The sequence below is a fragment of the Streptopelia decaocto genome, assembly GCF_964273445.1.
Source record: "Streptopelia decaocto genome assembly, chromosome: 7".
NCBI lineage: Eukaryota > Metazoa > Chordata > Aves > Columbiformes > Columbidae > Streptopelia > Streptopelia decaocto.
In genome coordinates, this window is record NC_138661.1 from 60,007,526 (window position 1) to 60,028,350 (window position 20,825).

General features: G+C 38.1%; 1 protein-coding gene across 1 annotated transcript in view; it reads right to left on the reverse strand.

The window, feature by feature from the left end:
* Nucleotides 1-20,825, reverse strand: part of SPON1 (spondin 1) — a 192,171-nt gene that overhangs the window by 24,887 nt on the left and 146,459 nt on the right. Inside the window, exon 7 of the mRNA XM_082059584.1 lies at nt 8,236-8,300. Coding sequence (XP_081915710.1) covers nt 8,236-8,300 — 65 coding nt within the window. The remainder of the gene's footprint in view (nt 1-8,235; nt 8,301-20,825) is intronic.

A 20,825-nucleotide genomic window follows, 5' to 3' on the forward strand; every position in this document is an offset into this window, starting at 1 on the left:
CCAACTTCAATCGTGGCAAGTGTGCATGTATATTTTATCCACATATGCCATTTAGAACAAAATAGATAATTCACATGGCTGGATAGGTAAATTAATTTCTCAAATTATCCAGGTAGATAGGTATGAAGATCAATTACATAAATCCTAAAATAGATTCCTTCTGAAAGATTTTCAGAAAATCTTAAAAAAGATTACTTATATAACATATTTGTTTTATAGGACAACCCAGAAGGAAATGTCTACTTGAAATCTTAATTCTAAAAATCTACTCCATTTATTACAAATGTAATACAAATGTATGTAATTTTGTCTTTTTTTTCCAGCACAGAGAAATTAAGCAAGTAATAGAAAATCAATTTCAGCTAGATCTAAGCAAATTATTTGCAAATTATCATCTCCTTTAAAAGTGCATTTTTGAGTGAACACAAACACTGTCTCAAGTTGAATTCAGCAAATATCAGTCAAAAAAAGAGACAAATCTAAGTGTTTTCTTTTTCAAAATTCACATAATTGATGCATTCGACATGTATTTTCAGTAATGTGATGGTGTTATTAAAAAAAAACAACCCTGGAAATGGAACAAAATATTTTTGTTTGCCAGGAGCAGCCTCTCTTCCAAGGCTGCCAGGGAACTGAAAAAGCTATTACCACTGCATAAGTGCCACAAAATAAAGACAGACTGATTTCTAATTAATGAGAACATGCAACTGATCTACTGATCTGTACTTATTCCACATATACCCCTTCTCCATCTTACAAAGCTGGTTAACTCACTGATTGCCAAACATTTTACCCATCAATCTCCTTCAGAGGACTCTTCTGTCTCGCCTTCCCTTTTTGTGAGAGGCAAATCCTAGTGATTGCTTTCTTTCCTTGGCTAATAAATATTTAATTATTCCATAAAAAATGTCAAGGCTTGAGCCAATAGAACGTGATATGTGATAGTAAATCTCGCACTGCATATGTTGCTGGTTGGAATTTTACGTGAAGATCAGGCCCTCACTGATAAAACAGGCAGGGCAACAACTAAATTATGGAAGTTAATATGGTTTAGTTTGACAGCGGTCCTCTCATCCTGTGAAAATGTAGTGAACTTTGAGAACACTGAAAGCTGGTTGTATTTTTATGCATTTAGTAATGTTACTAATAGCTATTTAGGTATGTAAACACTTCAGGAACTGAAAGTCCTAGAATTAGGTGTTTATAGCAAATGGTTGCCTAAGTGTCTTCCAATGTCCTTTTGTAAATTAGCCTCTCTGTGAACCTCACACAACTTGCAACATGTGAGAAGGTCAACTGAGAAATTCAGCAACACATGATGTTTACATGGATAATGTTTATGTTTCAGCTCTCTGCCATCTGATGGAACTGATTAGATAATAACATTTGCAGTCACAAATGGTTAGCAAAGCTGTTTTCACTGCTGAAGACTTCTTTTAAGTAAAAGTATACATAACTTGTGTAGCTTTACACAAAGATACTTATCAGTGAAACAACACCACATTAAGGGTGTATAAGTTGTAAAGAGTACAATATCAGACAGTAAAGTGAGATCCTTAACAATAAAGCATAAGATGAAGAGAGAGTGTTATTTCTTTACATTTCAGAAGACAGTAAAGAGCTCTATTTATGACCTAAGTGGTTCTCCATTTAACAACCTCTAAGTAATAGTTCAATGACCTAAATATGGAAGCTACTTTAAGGAAGAGAAGTTTTGTGGGCACAAGAATACTAGAAGATTATAGTAAAGTAAAAAAAAAAAAAAAAAAAAAAAAAAAAAGGCAAAAAGTAAAAAATGTAAGTAAAAAAGAAGTAACATGAGAAACAAACAAAATAGAAGAAATTCCCTACTCATCTGTGGCTTGGCTTTTGATTCCCAAATGCTGTGATTAAGACTCATTGATCATAGCAAATTCACCGTAGGATCAAAACATACAACAAACATTTTTTGCTCAAATTATGGCAGAAGAATTCTGGAAGAAAGCAAAGACTGAAAGAGGTTTCACTCAAGAACAACAGAAGGAAAATGCAGAAGAGTATGTTATCATTTTCTCCTAGTATGATCCATCAACTCAAGCATATTTTGTATCACAGCATCTCTGCATTTCCCCTCACCTTTCTATAGAAGATCCTTCATTTGATTTCTAAAACAGTTTGTTGCCCAGTTTAGTCATATTATCTGTCATCTCAATGATGAAAACCATACTTGGGAATATGCTGCTGCATTTTCTGATATCCTCCTTGCAAGCCAAGAAAAACAGTCCTAATATCGTCATAGTCAGACAAAAGATGTCAGGGATATGCAAAACTTGAAATAGAAGGGGATTGATGGGTTAATTTATAGGGCGTGATGAGATAACCATACTAACTGGACTAAATAGTCCTATCCATCTGGAGTATAAAGGAATAGGCCTCCTTTTGAGCTAAGCTTCACTTTTGAGTGCTTACTGAAGTGTTTTCAGGAAATCTCCAAATAAATGGGGATGAACTGTTTAAATGGACGAGAAAAAGAGTAAGTTCTGCACATGATCAAGAAGCAGAGGAAAACCACATGATGATGACTATTCATGCAAACAGCAGGAAGAAGTGAAATGGAAACAGAAGAGACATAAGGAAGGAGGGGATAATTTTCCAAATTTCAAATAGTTCAGAATTATAATAAAGAAGAATGCCTGTCACTTTGATGTGCTTGGTTGTAAATAAGAAGGGACTGAGGAGGTAAAAACACTGGAAAACAGTGGTGGTTTCACATAAAAGGAGAAGATAAATGAGAGAGGAGTATGAAAAATAATGCTTGTGAGTATTTCAGAAACACCTAATATTTTAATGCCAGGTATTCTCACTATGCTATTTCATAAATAACATAACTTTAATTTTTGCATTGAAATATAGGTTGATCTATGAAGACAAAAATAATTAAACAAACTAAAAAACCACAATAATTAAAACACACTTTATGTGCTTAGCAATAATTACAATCATACTGCTGGAGACCCCTATCCAAACATATTCTTACTCCTAGAAAGGGGTGCAGACTGAAACTCTGGCAGGAAAGGAATGGGAAACAGGCAGATAATTTATGCAGGGAAGTGAGATCTTCTTGCCAGTTTGTTATTTGAATCTGAAAGGTTTTAGGGCAATAAGTTAAAGCTACTCTTTAAATTAATTTTTTGTTTGTTTTTCAAATCAATATTGCCCTTTTATGTATCAGGATAAGCCAGAAAGAAGACATGAAAATACTTGGAAAAACACACTGTCTGCAACAGTATTTAATAGTCTATAAGGCACTGAGTGTTTAATAAAGGAATATATGACATACTGCAGAATAATTTCCATCCTTTGTCTGACTCATGTTTGTATTTATCAGTGTTAGGCTATATGTACATGGAAGTCCATATTCCACACTATCGCATAGGGCTGAATGCTCTTGTGGTTTACAGGAATTACAAAAAAGTGATTAGGCACATCGAGTTACTATTCAGATACTTCTCCCTTTGCCTATATTATGAAAGAGCCATGTACTTACACTAGATATATTTTTGAAATGTCAGAAGCCATCCAGAGAGATGTCTATTAATCTGTGACTCCTGTTCAATGCTCCATTTTCAATTTCACTCTTTTTTTCAGAGACCTGAGGACTATATGGAGAAATTATATTCCTTGTTCTGATGTTGTATCTTGGCTTGGAGGTCCTGCCATTTTGTAAGAGTGGAGATCCACCTGAAGAATGTGCTTTCTCCTACTCCCCAACCATCATGACAAACATGCTGTTATATAAAAGAAAGACATGTATGATAATGCCTTTCCCTGATGGTGAGGAATCGCAGAGGACATAGTGACCATGTTTGACAGCTGACTGTCCCCACACCTCCCCAAAAAGTCCCATTTTTCTCTTTGTAACTGGCTCTGTAACTCACATTATAGAGTGGGACTAATTCATCAGGATTTGTACATGTTTTCTTCTGGTGGTTTATCCTGACAAGCTCTTATTCAGATAAAAGGGTGTGTTGAATGAAAAAGCTGGATTCCACAATAGAGATGTCTGGATTTGAAATAAAGGCATAACAAATACAGTAAAAAAAACACCAAAACCCACATATATTTGGGGGAAGGCAATTCAAGGCAAGATTTTAAAGGTATTAGCTCCTGTGGAATTTGATGCATGCTGTCTTTAAAAGTCTTGCTGTCTTTATCCCAAAATTCTTCTGTCCATGTCTGATTATTTTACAGGTACCAGTTATGCAGATTTGGATACCAGTTGTACTATCTGTATTTACTGTATTTTATCCTCCATACCATCAAAGGCCAATGATTTGCGGCTGAATATGAAAGTAAAATTTGATTCTGCCTGAAACACAGCTGTGAAGAAGGGAGCAATGAACTGTGTTCTTGTTTATACAAGTAAGATAAGAAAAACTACTTTCATTTGACAGCATGCTGTATACTGATACCATTACACTCAAGGAAGAATGCATTCCCTGCAAGTACTTTGAAGTCAGCATTTCAAACACACAGCTTGGTAATACAGACGTAAGTAACAGCAAACTGTTTTATTACTTCGTCTGGCACTTCTCATGCTCCAAATATTGCTGTCTCAGTTGGACAACCATAAAACTGGTTCACAAAGCTCACCCAAAAATGCTCCTGCATGCAACAGCTCAGGAGAGTTTTTTTGCATGCTGGTGCCCTGGATAAGAAACTGGATGGAGAATAATGAACATGAATGATAGGAAGAAAAAAGGGAAGGGAAGGGAAGGGAGGGGAGGGGAGGACAGGGGAGGGGAGGGGAGGGTCCAAGGGGGGTGGTTAGTAGATCGAGAGAGGTCCTCCTTCCCCTCTACTCCGCCCTGGTGAGACCACATCTGGAATATTGTGTCCAGTTCTGGGCCCCTCAGTTCCAGAAGGACAGGGAACTGCTGGAGAGAGTCCAGCGTAGGGCAACGAAGATGATTAAGGGAGTGGAGCACCTCCCTTCTGAAGAAAGGCTGAGGGAGCTGGGTCTCTTTAGTTTGGAGAAGAGGAGACTAAGGGGGGACCTTATTAATGTTTATAAATATATAAAGGGTGAGTGCCATGGGGATGGAGCCAGGCTCTTCTCGGTGGCAAACAATGATAGGACAAGGGGTAATGGGATCAAGCTGGAACACAAGAGGTTCCACTTAAATTTGAGAAGAAACTTCTTCTCAGTAAGGGTGACAGACACTGGAACAGGCTGCCCAGGGAAGTTGTGGAGTCTCCTTCTCTGGAGACATTCAAAACCCGCCTGGACATGTTCCTGTGCGACCTCACCTAGGTGTTCCTGCTCCAGCAGCGGGATTGGACTAGATGATCTTTTGAGGTCTCTTCCAATCCCAAACATACTGTGATACTGTGTGATACTGTGATACTTGTGGGTCCCTTCCAACTCAGGACATTTTATGATTCTATGAAATACATTCTCTCACAGCCCTCTCACAAGTTTTGCAGGTAATTGTTCCCCTCCTCCCTCTGATTTTAAGTGTAATCACCATAACTAACTTGGTACTGTAACTTGGATAGTGTTAGCAATCAAAATTGCCATATGGAATCTGAAGGTAAACTTTGAAGTGTGAACAGGCTGAATTTGCCAACTTTGGACACTTTCGGTTTCTGTAAATTGGGTCACTAGTATTATGCATTTTATAATTGCTACAAAACATATTCAGGAAGGTTTTTAGTCTCATGTGTATATTATGACACATTGTAACGCCACTTTAGCACCACTATCACACCTTACTGTGTATTAGATATACAACTAATGATTATGCAGAAGAAGGTTATTAATGACTTTAAGTCAATTCTTGACTAGTAATTTAGCTGCATTACACATAATAATACACCAAATGTTTATCCTGAGCAGTCATTATCCAATACTTGCACAACTCCAATCTAAATTCCAAGAAGGACCATTCATAACAGCAAATGGGAAACTAATACCAGAAGTTAATGGTTATTGAAAATTTTGTCTTCCTTTGAAGCTTAGATCATATTTTTAAATGGAATAAAAAGGAAAAAGCATGTTGTATGATTAAAAAAAAAAAAAAAGCCAAAATTCTAACACTACCTGTGAAGGAACATTTGCTAGGGAAGACCTTGTGCAGCATTTTAAAGCACAAATACCAAGTTTTAGCGCTTTTGATATTATTGAAAGGTGGGAATTACCATATAGAAAAGATAAGAATTGACTGGAAGATCATCTAGAGGATGTTGTAGAAACATTTGCAGGCATGTCTGTTAAAGAACATGCCTAGAAAGTATCAGAAGTTGTTCACTCTCAACTTTTTTGTGAAGTATTAAACTATTAAAGTATTTTGTGCTGTATTAAATTAGTTGTTATGACCAGGGGCAACATGCTTTAATTAGCTTTGATTTTTTGCCATGTAATATATTCAGTGTATTTGAAAGATGATGGATTGAGACTCTGGAGCAGGAAATCCTCGCTCCATCTTCCCATTAACAAAGTACAAACCTGCTTTCCTGTCAATGCCAAAGCCTTCCAAGCAGCCAGAGCAGTCAGTTCCTACTAGTATTGTTCACTTTGATACAGAAACACTATACAGAAATGTTGCTTCAGGAAAATAACTGAAATTGGAAGGGAAAAAAGAATGGCTTCTTTCAGTCAGAGACCTCACAGAACAGAGAAATCGACAAAAGTTTCCATTTTAAAGTGCTAATTTGGAGTGAATGGAAAGAAAACAGCAATGAAAAATATGCAATCGACAACTACTACATGGCAAACACTACCAAATCCAAATACTGACCATTTCAGGGGAATAAGACCATAAATAGAGCAAGCCATTACTGTCATTTTGACTGACCGCTTGCATAGCAGCAGACAAAATGCAGCCTAACCCACGATTCCCGTGCAGACCCTACAACTCTGTCTCAGGGTTAAAATACATTCAAGGGATGGAAAATCCATCTGATGTTCAGGTAAGCTGCTCTGAAGGTCAGTCACACTGTTAAAGCCTTTTCCTATACCTTTAGTGAGAATTTGCTTGTCACTAATTTCTTTAGATTCCATGCTACGAGGGATTTCATAGTTGGTTGTGGGTTTGGTTCTTTTTTTCTAGATTAAAGAAGGATCAGCTATCAGAAATCTTTTCACTACTTAAGCTGTGCTCACCTCCTAACCCTTACTTTTTTTTTTTTTTTTATTTTTTTTTTTATTTTTTTTTTTTTTTTTCAGCAGGGAGGGGATAAACTGAATAGCTTAAGTCCTAAGCTGCTTAAGAGTTTCTAAGCCTCTTATGGCAGGGGATGTTTTCTAAAAACTGAACTCTTTTGCAGCTTTTTTCTGACTAACCTCAAAATTTTCACATACCTTCCGAAAAACAGATGACAAAAACAGACACGATGTTCCAATAACTGCTTCCCTTCTACTTTTTACAAAGGAAATGGGACTACCTGGCCCCTACAGTCTTGCAGTAGATTAATTGCCCTGCTTCTCCAAGGACTTAATTTGACTTTCAGCTAATGGGATGACCCCTTATACTGGTTTCTCATCTTTAGTCACTTCTTGTAAGTCTCACCCATTTGGCCCGGGATAATTAGTATGAACTTTGGGTCAAGCAGAAATAAGTTATGCAGGAACCATCACTCCTGACCCTCGCCCCTGCCCCAAAGACAACCAGTAAATTCAAGAGTGTCCTGAAATAAGGGTTTTGTCGTATTTTATGCTGAGTGCCAGAGAACCCAGAGTTGGGATCTGAGGAAGGATTTGCTTTCTCACTGGTAAAACAACTATAGTTATACTATTATCAGTATCATGATGCTATAATATCATAGAGTGTTTCAGGTAAGCATTTTGAGGAATTAGTCCTTTAAGAGTTTCTGTTGGTGGATTGAGAATTTGCTGTATCGACACAGTGCGTTGTCACAGTTTGTGACACAGGATGCTAAAAAAGTACTACATGTAGAATAGTACAATATATATTTGAGCAAGGATTGAATAAACATTATTGTTCAATGTAGGCACACAGACCACAGCATAAACCTCCTGTAACAGTGAACCAAAGCATGTAAAAAATGAAGAGATGCTAAAGACGAAAGAGAGCAGTAGTTGTTGGCAAAACCAAAAAAAGCTTAAAAACTCATCTATCAAAATGTTTTTAAATTGTTTCTTTACAAGAGCGAATGATTATGTGAGATAATAAGTGGTCCATTAGCCAGCATAAACACAAGGCTATTGAGACATACTATTCCCTACTTACTTACACATTCAGAGGTTGCCAGGCAGGCCACTGCGCTTTCGCCTTGATGACTGTTAAGACCTCATCACTCTGTGAAGAGAGAGACAAAACAAGATTGGAACAATTTTACAATGAGAGTAATACGACTTACTGATAAAATGGAAGAGGCACTAGATCAAACTGTGCCTCCAGATTCTGGCCATGAAATATATGCTTTGTCCTTTTAATTGTTCGAGCACCTCATGTCCTCAGTGGCACAGGGTTCCTCAAGGAGCCTGTAGGAATGCAGGAGGCAAGAGCAGCAAGCAAATGCAGTCAGCCCTTGGGCACAGTCTCTCCCTTCTGCAGGAACTGAAGTAAGCTTAAAACACCACTGGCAGTTTGCAGACCATGTTATTTTTGGACCATGAGCAGAAGGGAAAGCTTTCAGAGTGGTGCACAGTGATGATAAGTATAAATAAGGAGAAGAACTTTGCATTGGGAAAATACCCCAAACCAATATGACCAAAATGAGTTTGTTCCGGTAACACTATTACAGGAAGATAATTGTGCTGTATCCTGGGCTGTTAGTCCACATGTAGTAGTTTATTGGCAAAAACTATACCTTGGGCTGCTGATTTTTTGACTCTCTGACAATCCTTGTGGCCAGAGGAACTCACCAGGTTAAAGGAATCAAGGACATAAAAATTGCTTTTAATGTGTTACAGATCCAGGGGCCAAGAGGCAAGGAAGAAACTAGAGGCTGCTGCTGCAGGCAATCTTATACATCCTGTGAGCATGTATGATGTATTATTTATTGTCCTTATATGTGTAAAGATGTAAAGAGTCCATGGTGGATGCACTGCAATCTCCTCCAAGCAGAGACATTGACAGCACTTCCTCCTCACTCTCCATTTATGCACATGGAAATTATAGGGTGGAATATAGCAGCCACCTGTGGAAGCCCACAGATTATTTCCTAAAGTCTATAGGAATTCCTGCATCAGTAGTTTTAAAGTTTCTATTGGTACAATAAACCCGGGACAAAGGCAGGAGACTGTTAACAAGGACTGGTGCCCAAAAGACATCTATCACAATAGTTTAGAAGCATTTTGCCCATCTCCCTTAGGAATCCACCCCAGCAATTTGCCTAGAGGAACACAAAGTTCACAATTCACCCACATGATTTCCACTGTCTTTTGAAAATATTTTCCAATTAGACTAAGAAACCCACCTCATACATTACCCATAATTGGCATCTCCAACAGAGCTGACCTTTCAGTTTAGTGATAATAGTGCCATTTGCTGCTTGATAGCAATAGTTCTGACACCCCAGACTAGCTCTAGTCCATATATACCCCTGTGTAAAGAAAATGATTTTCACTGGTTGTTTCTACCACTCTCAATATTTTCTGACTCCTTTTTTTCTTTTACTGAAACAAAGTAATTACAGCACTAATGGGCCCTCCCTGTAGCACACAATGTTTTAATTCTTGGTATTTCATATGTGGCATGACCTCTCCCTCAACCTGAGTCAATGGATAAGCCATTTATTGAAAATCCTTTTTAAAAATACAGATGCTTGGCCAAAGCCTGTACCATATTAAATGTCCTGACCTAAGATAGTGGAAAGTCTGACTCTATAAGTGCAAGTAAGTATATAAAGATTTAATCAAACTCCCTTACTACTAATATAGCTCGAATAAAGAGAATTTTAGGATGCAATGGAGCAATCAAACAGCCCATGGCAAAGCTGTGCCAGCAGGCGGATGCTCTGGGGCAGGCCCTGGGTGAGCAGCAGCAGTTCTGAGCCGCCAGAGCAGCCTCTCCCATCCTCCCCAATGAGAGGGGAGATACATCACGTCCATCATCTACGGCAACCTTCTTCTTACTTCCATGCCTTCAAAAGTGGAAGAGACAGCTTTCCCCTCAAAGTGATTTAAAAGGAAACTGATTAACTGAATGAAGTTAAAGGTCTGAAGTTAAAAGACATTACTTGTCAATGGAATTTGCCTTAATTTGTAATTTTCCCTGTTTCAACACTCTAAGAGTTTCCAGCCAGGCATATCTTCATTTACTTGTCTTGAGAACACATTTGCATTCAAAATTATTAACTGTGTGTTGTAACATCCCAAAGAAAGTCTGCTATGAGCGCAGATGGTTACGTTTATTAAAATAATACACTACTTATCTAATAGAAGCCAATATTCGTGTCAGTAAAATCCAAATCGCTCATGTCTGAAAGCATTTTAACATGTGCTATTCAAATTAAAAATGCATACCGAAAGTGGAGGAACCATGATTAATAGTTTAGTAGGAAGTGCCAAGGGAAGAAAATAAGGAACAGAGCATGGTGCATTCAGACATCCCTGAATTTTTAAGGGAGGTGAAATTTCAGATGCAAGAGCTGAATTCATGATCACTTCCTGAACAGTAACCAAAATCAAAAGATGCAGAATCCAGTGTTTTGATGGGTCTGGAATTAAAGCATACATTTTTGGTACCTAGAGCTCCTTGACAATTACAAAAGATTAATCTGCAACTTGAATTAAATCATTGTTATTCCAGACTGGTATTGCAATTATGCAGTTGTATTACATTTGTAGCCATTTTTCTCTCTTCATATTCCCAAAGTTTTGTTTAGATTTTTTAAATAAACAAGCTCTCAAATTCACATCAAAATGTGGCAAAAAGAACTAGGATGTTTCGCTGTTGTACATTACAAGTTGTCATCATTTAGGTATTTGGCAGGGAAGCAATGATTCCCAAGTAATGAAACTGTTAGGTTTGGGAAAAGAAAACTAGATCATTTGCACAATGATGGAGCATCAAAATGTTACAATGCCAGAACAAGTTAAAGGGAAGAATACCAATGCACTTGCTTGGTGCTGCTCAAAGTCCTTTAGGTAATGTCTCATACATGCCTCTCCCAACAACAAAAGGGGAAAAATAAAAAGGGGATGACTGTGGAGCCTACGTTATGCCTCTGTGCATGTGGAAGTTGTCAAGGACTGAATTTGGACTGTCAGTTGTAAGGAGATACACAGGAGGAACATTGCTACCCTCTCCTTTTCACATTTAAGGGGGTTTCCTTCTTGAGTACACATCACAGAATTGATACTTGGGAATTTGCAAGTGAGTTTCTGCCGGCCAGCCCCGGCACACTCAGCTCCTCGCATCGTGCTGACACCAGTGTGTCAGTGCCTTCACTTGCTGAGAGATGCCATGGATGCAGCATCTCTGCTACTCCTACAAGCAGGAAGACACAATTTAATAATTAAATTACTAGAAGTTCTCAGGAGCCTTCATGGTAAATTCCTTTGAAAAGTGTAGGTGAGTATAATCACAAACCAGTATAAAATCTTTGTAGAGCCTACTGAAGCCTCTTCTTCAATTTAAGTTTTTAGTTCAATTAAACTATTTCGGTTTCCAGTTAAAATAGAATACACGCCTCCCTACATGCTTAGAGCTTGCTCAGGAAACCCAGTGAAGCCAAAGTAGTTTCTAGATTGACTTCAATAGTTTTTGGATTGTGGCCTAAACTAAAACATGCAAAACCAGCAAACAACGATCCTTCTCTCCAGATCCCCTTTCTACATTTTGCTTCAAGCTGGGAGTGGGCGGTTAACTTAATAATAGCTGTTCCCATGAAAGTACCATCCTCCAAAATATCCTAATAGTATGAATTTAAAAAGTCAATAATGTCATTCTAATTACAGACAGCATAACTGACATTCTGAAATCGGTAAAAATTAATCATTTACTTTACATCTATTTGTTCCTGCAATGTACAAATGAAGGTGCATGCAGAATGAAGTCATTAAATGGCAACAAGTAGAACCCTGTGGTATGAAACCACTGCTAAATTGGATTGTACAGCTGTGCACTTTACAAAAGATTAAAAACATTTCCTCATCTTCAAGAACAGAATGTGGTACATAGCTCAAAAAAGCAGCATTAAAGACAGAATTTGATTTGAAGTCTTTCTTCAACCAAGGGGATCTAAAACAGCTTGTTTAAAGGGTAACGTCCATTAAAATGGTATGAAAGCTTTCAGCAAAACTTTTAAGTATCATCTGAATACCTTTAGAACAAAAGTGAGATTAGTAGGATCTGGAGAGCCATGTAAACTATTTCATGTGCTCCCGGTGCTTTTTCGGTAACCACTGTGAGTAGTATATTTTCTGTACTGGAAGTTATTTTCATGACTAATTTTTATGACTATTTTTATTTTATGTGTGCCAAATAACATTAGAAAATGTTGCTGTGTAGATCACTTAGCACTTCATAATAATGATTTGATTCGGTTCAGCTAAACAAATGACAATGTATTATCTGACATCAAAATCAGTCAGATTCAATGAACTGTGGGAATGAAAAACACCTGTTTAAAGCCACAGCTTAATTTCACGCATTTCACACCACCACTGCAGGGCATTCATTCAATTGTTTTAGAAAAGAGAACATTTAATTCCTTTCACAACACTCATCCTCATAATATCTGAATGCTTTTTGATCCACAGTGGACTTATTTTCACAAGATTCTTAGGAAGAAGAAAAAGAAATTCTCAAATTCACAGATGATGAATTGAATGTCTTCTGGAAATAAACCTACATATTTGAGGTTTGAGATACCATCTCCACTGCAGGACCATCCTTTCCCTCAAAAAATAATTTGTTATTGCAGAAAGAGATAAGGTTACAATGAAAAAGTAGAATGCACAGTATGTCTTCTGTGGGGAATCAAACGCTATGAAACTGAGAATGATATAGTGCTTTGGGGGGGATAGTTGGGAACTTTTAAAAGCTGACCAGTCTTCGATGATAAGTATAAATAGACCTTGTTCCACCTCTGCCCTATGCAGACACAAAAATCCCTGTAGGATGTGAAAAGCGTGTGTTCAGTATCCCTGACTTCTTCAGTTAATGAAAATACTTTCAGGCTAATAGAAGTCTTCAAAACCTCAAATTTTGGCTCCTTATTGCTGCATACACTGTATAGTTAGATGTCTTGTTACAGAGTGGTGTTAAAAGAAAACATTTAAGAGATGATACAAACATCTGTCCCTGCTGCTGAGTGAAAGACCATCTAGCCGGCATTGCTATCTAGTCCACTGATGAAACTACCACAGCCTGAAAAAAAGTCTTCAGTTTTGGGACCAGAGTGCAAGACTCACAGGCTACTTGCTGAAGAAGGAGGAGTTCTGAGCTCTGGACTATGGCTTTTTTAATCTAATAACCACGTAATGCTGGAAAGATGCTGTCAGGTAAGAGAGAAGTAACTGTAATTTTAAGCAGACATTCTTAAATTCTACTGAAGTTATGAGTAAGTTGTACCTTCTTTGATGTCATACAATTGCTATGATTCAATAGGATAGCTTTCTGTAGAAATTGAATTACATGATATTCATTTCTGAAAAATTCAACTGCAGCAGATGTGCCAGAAATTAAATTACAAGATGAGATAAAAAGTTCTGTTTTATCCCAATACAAATACACACTTTTTTCCAGGTTGAAAGAAAGATAAAGAACAATCTTGTATTTAAAGTATTAACTAACACAAAGTATCTGGTTAATTAATAATCAAAACATAATGGACTTCCATGGATATTAGGTGAAGTATGGCATATTTTCTCCTGGTTGATAAAATCTGTAGACATCTTGCCTACCTCAGTTTTACAGACATATTTGAATAAACAGCAGGCACTGACACAGGCACATTAGTGAAATTTGTAAAAAAATTAAAAGAAAAAGGAAATAGTTTTATGTTCTGTGGTAATAAAATATTTGTGAGATAAAAGCAGTGACATACAGCTTTATCTGCTCTGGAGTTCATCTTCATGTAACTATACACATTTGCTTTGTAGTAACAGAGAATGCAATCTCCTCTAAAGGACTCTGAACGGGCAGGTTTGATTAACTCCATAAGCTATCAGCCTATTTTGAGGCTGCCCAGGTTTCTGAAGATTTCTTGTTTATGTAGAGCACATCAGAAGTTTCCCATTGCTATTCACACAGTCATTACAAAATCTTACTTGCAAGGCTACTATTGTGAGCTGGTAATACATCAACATCTATTTTCCTGTGGGTGCAACCACAGAGGTTGCTGAAGTTGCCCTGAGCCTCAGTGGTGAGATGCAGTTCTCTTTAACATGCAGAGAATTTTTGATGAAAGAACGTGCAGAAGATGTTTTTTTTCCAGTTCGTAAAAGAGAACATTTTAGAAAAGGTTAAGCTTTTAGTCACAAATTGCTTCATTTGGAAGAAAAAAAAGCGCCCATAATTAAAGACAAAGACTTATTTCTACCATTTGATGACAACTGAATTCGGTTTAATTCTATGACTGACTGATTCAGGCAGATTATTCTTAAAGACACTAGCACAGTTTTGGGATTGTGTTTGTCCATTTTATTTTGACTTCTCTGTTGTTATGATAGCGATTTTGTGGCAGCTGAGAAAACCCCGCATACTACAAGATATATAAATATGCCTGAATGGAATTCATTATTTGATTATAGTACATACAAATTCAATATTTCTCTGTACAAACAGCCATTTCTTCAGTTAAAAACTCTTATTTCTTTTCTTCAAAAAATAGGTAATGATATTTCAGAGAATATTAAATTTGTGTTTTTTCAGTTCACCAAATTTGAAAGTTTGGGGGAATTTTCAGGTTTTTAATAAAATCCACTCTATTACAAACCCACAATTTTGTGGGCTGAGCTAGATAAATACTGTCAGGGTGCAACTGAAGACAAATGGGAGGAAAGATGAGCATTGAAATCCAATCTTGAATTGTTACTGTTTGAACAGGATCTATTACAGAAGAGCAAGTAACTCAGTGCTTCAGACAGTTCCAGTCTAACTGCTGTGCTGTACAGGATAAACCCTCCTGAATTTGATACTTGGCAATTTTGTATTTACTTTTACAAGAAAACATTGCTCCATTAGATAATCAGGCTGGAAATTTTCCCAAAATGTTGCCCAGAAAATACAGAAATATCTGTTAAAGCTACTATTCCAAGATGGGGACTGCACAGATGCTAGCTGATAATGCATGTTTAAAAATAAAAAGCTTTTAAAAGGGAATTATAGGAATTATAATTCCTGATTTTGTTAAAAATTACTAGGATAGGATGCAAAGAGAAGAATGTTCATTGTTTCTCTCAGCATAAATCACAAAAGCACTGATTCACTTTGCATTAACAACCTTCTGCATTACCTGTCCCACAGGGTTTTCTTTCAATGAAGTGGTTGTTTCAGGAAGGGAATGTAGGCTGAAATTAATAACAGAACTGTTGCTAATGGCAACAGTGAAAATCATATGCTCTATTTTATTTCCATTAAGGTGCAGTTACATAATTTAGGGTGTCCCAATAAAGCAATAATTCATTTTTGCATAGTATTGAGGTTTAGCAGTGTGTGTTAATGAGTCCTAGGTATTTCTGAGTATTTGAGATCTCATTTTCTGTGGCTGAGCAGATTCTGTAGGAAGAGGAAAAGGACCTCCCTTGTGAATCCAGTTCTTGATTGTGTGTTGATTTTTGACTGCACATTTTGCTTTATTCTATACAGAACGCTTTGCTGTCTTCAGGAATACAGAAACATTTTGGGATCTTAAAGTACTTTCCCAAAAACAAGGGAAGATCTTTTTACTACACTTTAGAATGTCTAGCTTTTAAACTAGGGGATTATAGTAGATTTTGAAGCTGGCAATAAGTGGTGTAACTCCCACCCTTTGTTTAATAGGTTTATCTAACACATACCCCTTTGTCCTCCTTCTGTCTTAACTTTCTCAATTTCATCAATCCTTTAGACTAAACTAGCCTTTAAACCTATATATAGTGCTATAAAGCTACTGTTACTTTGAACTCACAAATGATCTGGAAACAGTGAGCACACCAGAAAAAAAACGGGGGAAACAAACAAAATAAACCAAACCCCAATCCAGCTCATCAAGGCATTCTGTGTATAATAAAGCAGATGTATGCAATTGAATGGCAACCTGCAAGCAGCAAGACAAAAACTGCATTCACTGGAGATAACAATAAAAGTGTTTTAAAGCACTGTGTTCACTCATCAGACTCATATTCAGGTAACTACAGCATTTTTTGCTCAGACTCCTTCAAATAGTTTCAGAACAGTCAGGGATGAAAGCATTGAAACAGGTTCTTGGGCATGAGACGAATAAGTGATTTTCAACTGCTTCAAATACCAGCAGGAAACCTCGGGAGAAGGCTGGGTCTGCTCTGAGAAACAGCCCAGAGAAGCGGGACAGAGAACAATTCTGTCTTCTGGCAAATGCAGCAGCAAGACTCCAGGTATCACAATTATTCATCCTGCTGCTTCTTTCAGACATTAGCCAGACGTGGTATCTTGAATGGAGGAGAAATAATTATTCAGATAATAGAAAGCGATTTTAAATAAGACCAGCACATTAGCTCAGGAGGTGAGCTTTCCTGACCCTTGACAGCATTTTGACAAATCAATGTACTTTTTTTTTCATTCAGAATGTGCAATATAAATATGCTAAATGTTCTTTCACTGCTGTACAGAGGCAATCACAACAGCTTAATTCCCCTTCATTAAAGATGTTGTGTCTGTGCCACCCTTTGCCATTCCTTCCAAAAAAATATAACCCCACAAAAAAACTCAACCAAAAATGTAGCCTTTAGACAAAATAAGGAATTGAGGATCCTATAATGAATTATATTTTCTGTTATCTTGAAAGGAGCATTCTTTTAGAGGTATCGATTTCACATCTCTTCCTCCCCTCATACACTTTCACCCATTGCCATGACAAACAGGTTGCTGCCCTTGTGGACCATTTCTCTGGCACTGTGTAGTCTCCTGGTTTATGCTCTGCCGTGTCTCAGAATTTAATGACCAAAACACACTTGTTTCAGATTTTGGATAAAGTCATCTCAGTCTTTGACAGGATTTCCGAGAGTGGGTTTTTGAGAGAAATGTCACAGATTTCTCCAAGGTATTGCTGTTTTTCCCATCAGGTGCTGCCTTTACCACCTCCTTTCCTTGTAACTCCTTTCCCTTCAAAAACCAGCTCATTCTACATGGTGTGACTCAAAGGATAATCTACACAGTCCTCCACAGATAGTGGCTCCAGTCTGCTATCCCTGATTTCATACCTAAATTTTGCCTCACCTTCTGCACTTCTGTAAGTAAGGACAGACAGAAGGATGCTTGCTGCACTACCCATCCTGGGGCAGGACCAGCTTTTGGGGGTGTGGGTACCTTTTCTTTTCTTTAGACAAGGAACTCTCCTGTCCTGTTCCCCATGGTGGATTTGTATACACTTGATTGAGTACATGTTACGCGGAGACATATCCAGAAGCTGGGACTGACCCAGAAAAGTTTCCTTACTACTTAGAAATTTCAGGGGCTTGAGCTAGGTCATATTGTCTCCCACCTCTGATGGTTTGCTTTGGCTCCCCAGCAGTCAGGCAGCTGGGAAATGCTATTAGGATTTATTTTTTGTGTTCCTTCAGAAGAGTGTAGGAGGTCAGATGAAGGTTATCCCCCTACCCAGGGCCCACACGACTTGTTGCTTAAGGAGCTCCAGGTATCTTTAGATCAGTTAATATGGCGATACTTTGCACGTGCCACGGAGCACAATTAATATTAGAAGAGGAATTACATAAGACGTACAGCTTTAAAAACAGTAGGAGCTGCTATTAGAGTGACATCTGCAATTGATGTAATTAACGTAACAGGGAAGAGCTATTAATTCCACTGTAGAAAGTCCTGTTTAGGTTTCTAGTTGCTTACTTAAAACAGCAAAAATAGAAGCGAGAAATAAGAATTAAACCCCGTAGCCAATATGCTGTATGTCATCCTATAGTAATCAGTGATAAATGGGTGATGTTCTCTCTGTAATAAGCCAGACATGAAGAAATGTATTTGTCTTAAGAGCATCTCTAAAATACTCTGGAAAATCCCTAGGACATCAAATTGCTGAGTGTAGTACTCATGTAGTTATTTTATGATCAGAATAGTTCTAAATTAAGGAACATGAACAGAGGCTTGCACTCTAAAAGGAGGTATTCACCATATTGCACCGCACTTGCTTGCCGCAATATTAATTCTAAAAATAAGAAAATAGTGAGAAACAGTCACTGCAGTGAGGTCAGGATAAATGTAAATATTTTCATTTTAGCTGTAGAATACCATTAACTTGTAAGGACACACCTTAAAGCTGTGGTGGGCCTTTGCGTACTGCTAAAAATGCTTATTGTGATGTATATCCCTTGCTGTTTCCCATGGTTGTTTTCAAACCACTGACCTATAGATATGCTTATCTCTAAAGCTTATGTGCTGAAGGCAGGTTTAAATGTTAGAGTTTAGCTGTTAGTCATGTTATCATGAAATGACACAATGCATTATTATGCCATGAAACAGGCATTTGGAATATTCCATGTCATGTTCAGAGCCAAAAAAACCATATTTCCCATTCCAGTAGTAAAGCACTGTGCTGGTTTTGGCTGGGGTATTGTTAATTTTCTTCATAGTAGCTCCTATGGGGCTGTGCTTTGGAAACACTGAAAACAGTGCTGATAACACATGGATGTTTTTGTTATCACTGAGCAGTGCTCACGTAGAGTCGAGGCCTCTTCTGGTTCTCACACCTCCCAACCAGTGAGGAGGCTGGGGGTGTACAAAAAATTGGGAGGCTACACAGGTGGAACAGCTGACCCCAGCTGACCAAAGGGATATTCCACACCATATGACATCATGGTCAGCATATAAACCAGGGGGAAATTTAGCAGGAGGGCCACTGTCTGGGGACAGCCTGGGCATCAGTCAGTTGGTGGTGAGCCCTTGTCTTTAGTTTGCATCACATGTTTTTCTTGGGTTTATTTCACTTTTTGTTGTTTTCCTTTGCATTAGAATTTATTATTATTATTATTATTTTATTTCAATTATTAAACTGTCTTTATCTCAACCCATGAGTTTCTTTCACTTTTACACTTTCTATTCTCTCCCCCACCCCAAAGCGGGTTAGTGAGCGAGAGGCTGTGTGGTGTTTAGTTGCCATCTGGAATTAAACCATGACAAGCACATATTTCTGTTGTGATCATCTCATTTTTATTCCTTTAGACGTCTAATAAGCTCTTTCTTTTGTAGTAAATCCATAATCAGAATTGTACCATATTAGAATTGTGCTCGGTTTCTTTAAATCGGAGATACTCTGGATAGGCATTTATTTTCCTTCATCCTTTTTTTTTCTCCTCTCCTCAAGTTCCCTTATATCACACTCCTGCTGAGGGATTTCCAGAAGAACACTGAACACAAACATCATTCCCTTTATAATTTGTACGAAAGTAGCAGGCCAGACTGGACCCCCTGAAGTCCTAATTCAAGGTGTTAAGCCACTTTATTAAAATAATTTACTATCCTTAAAAAATAAAATTAGATTGTTTTCTTTTTCCGAATCTCTAAAGAGATTAGAACTGCTCCATTATTGCAGGGCAAACTTCCAAAGTGGTTAATAATCAGAGCAGCAAAGCATGGTAAATGCCACATCTCATTACAAAGCCAGTGCTTGGACTCTATTCACTGGAGTAACTTTAAAGATACGTCATCCTTTGGCTAATCAGAATGAATGTTTTTGGCATTCATGTTTCTAATGCAAAAGCATGCAAAATTCACAGTCGTTCCATTTTGTCTCCTCCTGACACTGCAATTGCACACTGAAAGAAACTGATGAAAATGGAATGGAATTTAGAGAGCAGTGTAGGGGAAAGGGACCTGGAGGTCCTGGTAGACAGCAGGATGACCATGAGCCAGCACTGTGCCCTTGTAGCCAGCAAGGCCAATGGCATCCTGGGGTGTATTAGAAGGGGGGTGGTTAGTAGGTCAAGAGAGGTTCTCCTTCCCCTCTACTCTGCCCTGGTGAGACCGCATCTGGAATATTGTGTCCAGTTCTGGGCCCCTCAGTTCAAGGAGGACAGGGAACTGCTGGAGAGAGTCCAGCGCAGGGCAATGAAGATGATGAAGGGAGTGGAGCATCTCCCTTATGAGGAAAGGTTGAGGGAGCTGGGGCTTTTGAGCTTGGAGAAGAGGAGACTGAGGGGTGACCTCATTAATGTTTACAGATATATCTAAGGGTGAGTGTCACGAGGATGGAGCCAGGCTCCATGACAGAGCAAGGGGTAATGGGTGCAAACTGGAATACAAAAGGTTCCACTTAAATTTGAGGAGAAACTTCTTCTCAGTGAGGGTGACAGACACTGGAAAGAGGCTTCCCAGAGGGGTTGTGGAGTCTCCTACTCTGGAAGCATTCAAGACCTACCTGGACACCTTCCTGTGTAACCTCATCTGGGTGTTCCTGCTCTGGCAGGGGGATTGGACTAGGTGATCTTTTAAGGTCCCTTCCAATCCCTGACATTCTGTGATTCTGTGCAATTGCCGAGTTGTTGCACCACAGTAACTACTGAAAGGCTATTAAATATGCAATTACTGTGGTATTCTCTAAAGTCTGATAAGACAATTAATAGCACTTTGTATTTTCATGGCACCTTGCCTCAAGGAATTAAAAAAATGCTTTTAAACAATAATTAAGTTCTAGAGGTCTCCTGTAAATCATTTGCACCATTGTACAGACACAGAAACTGTGGC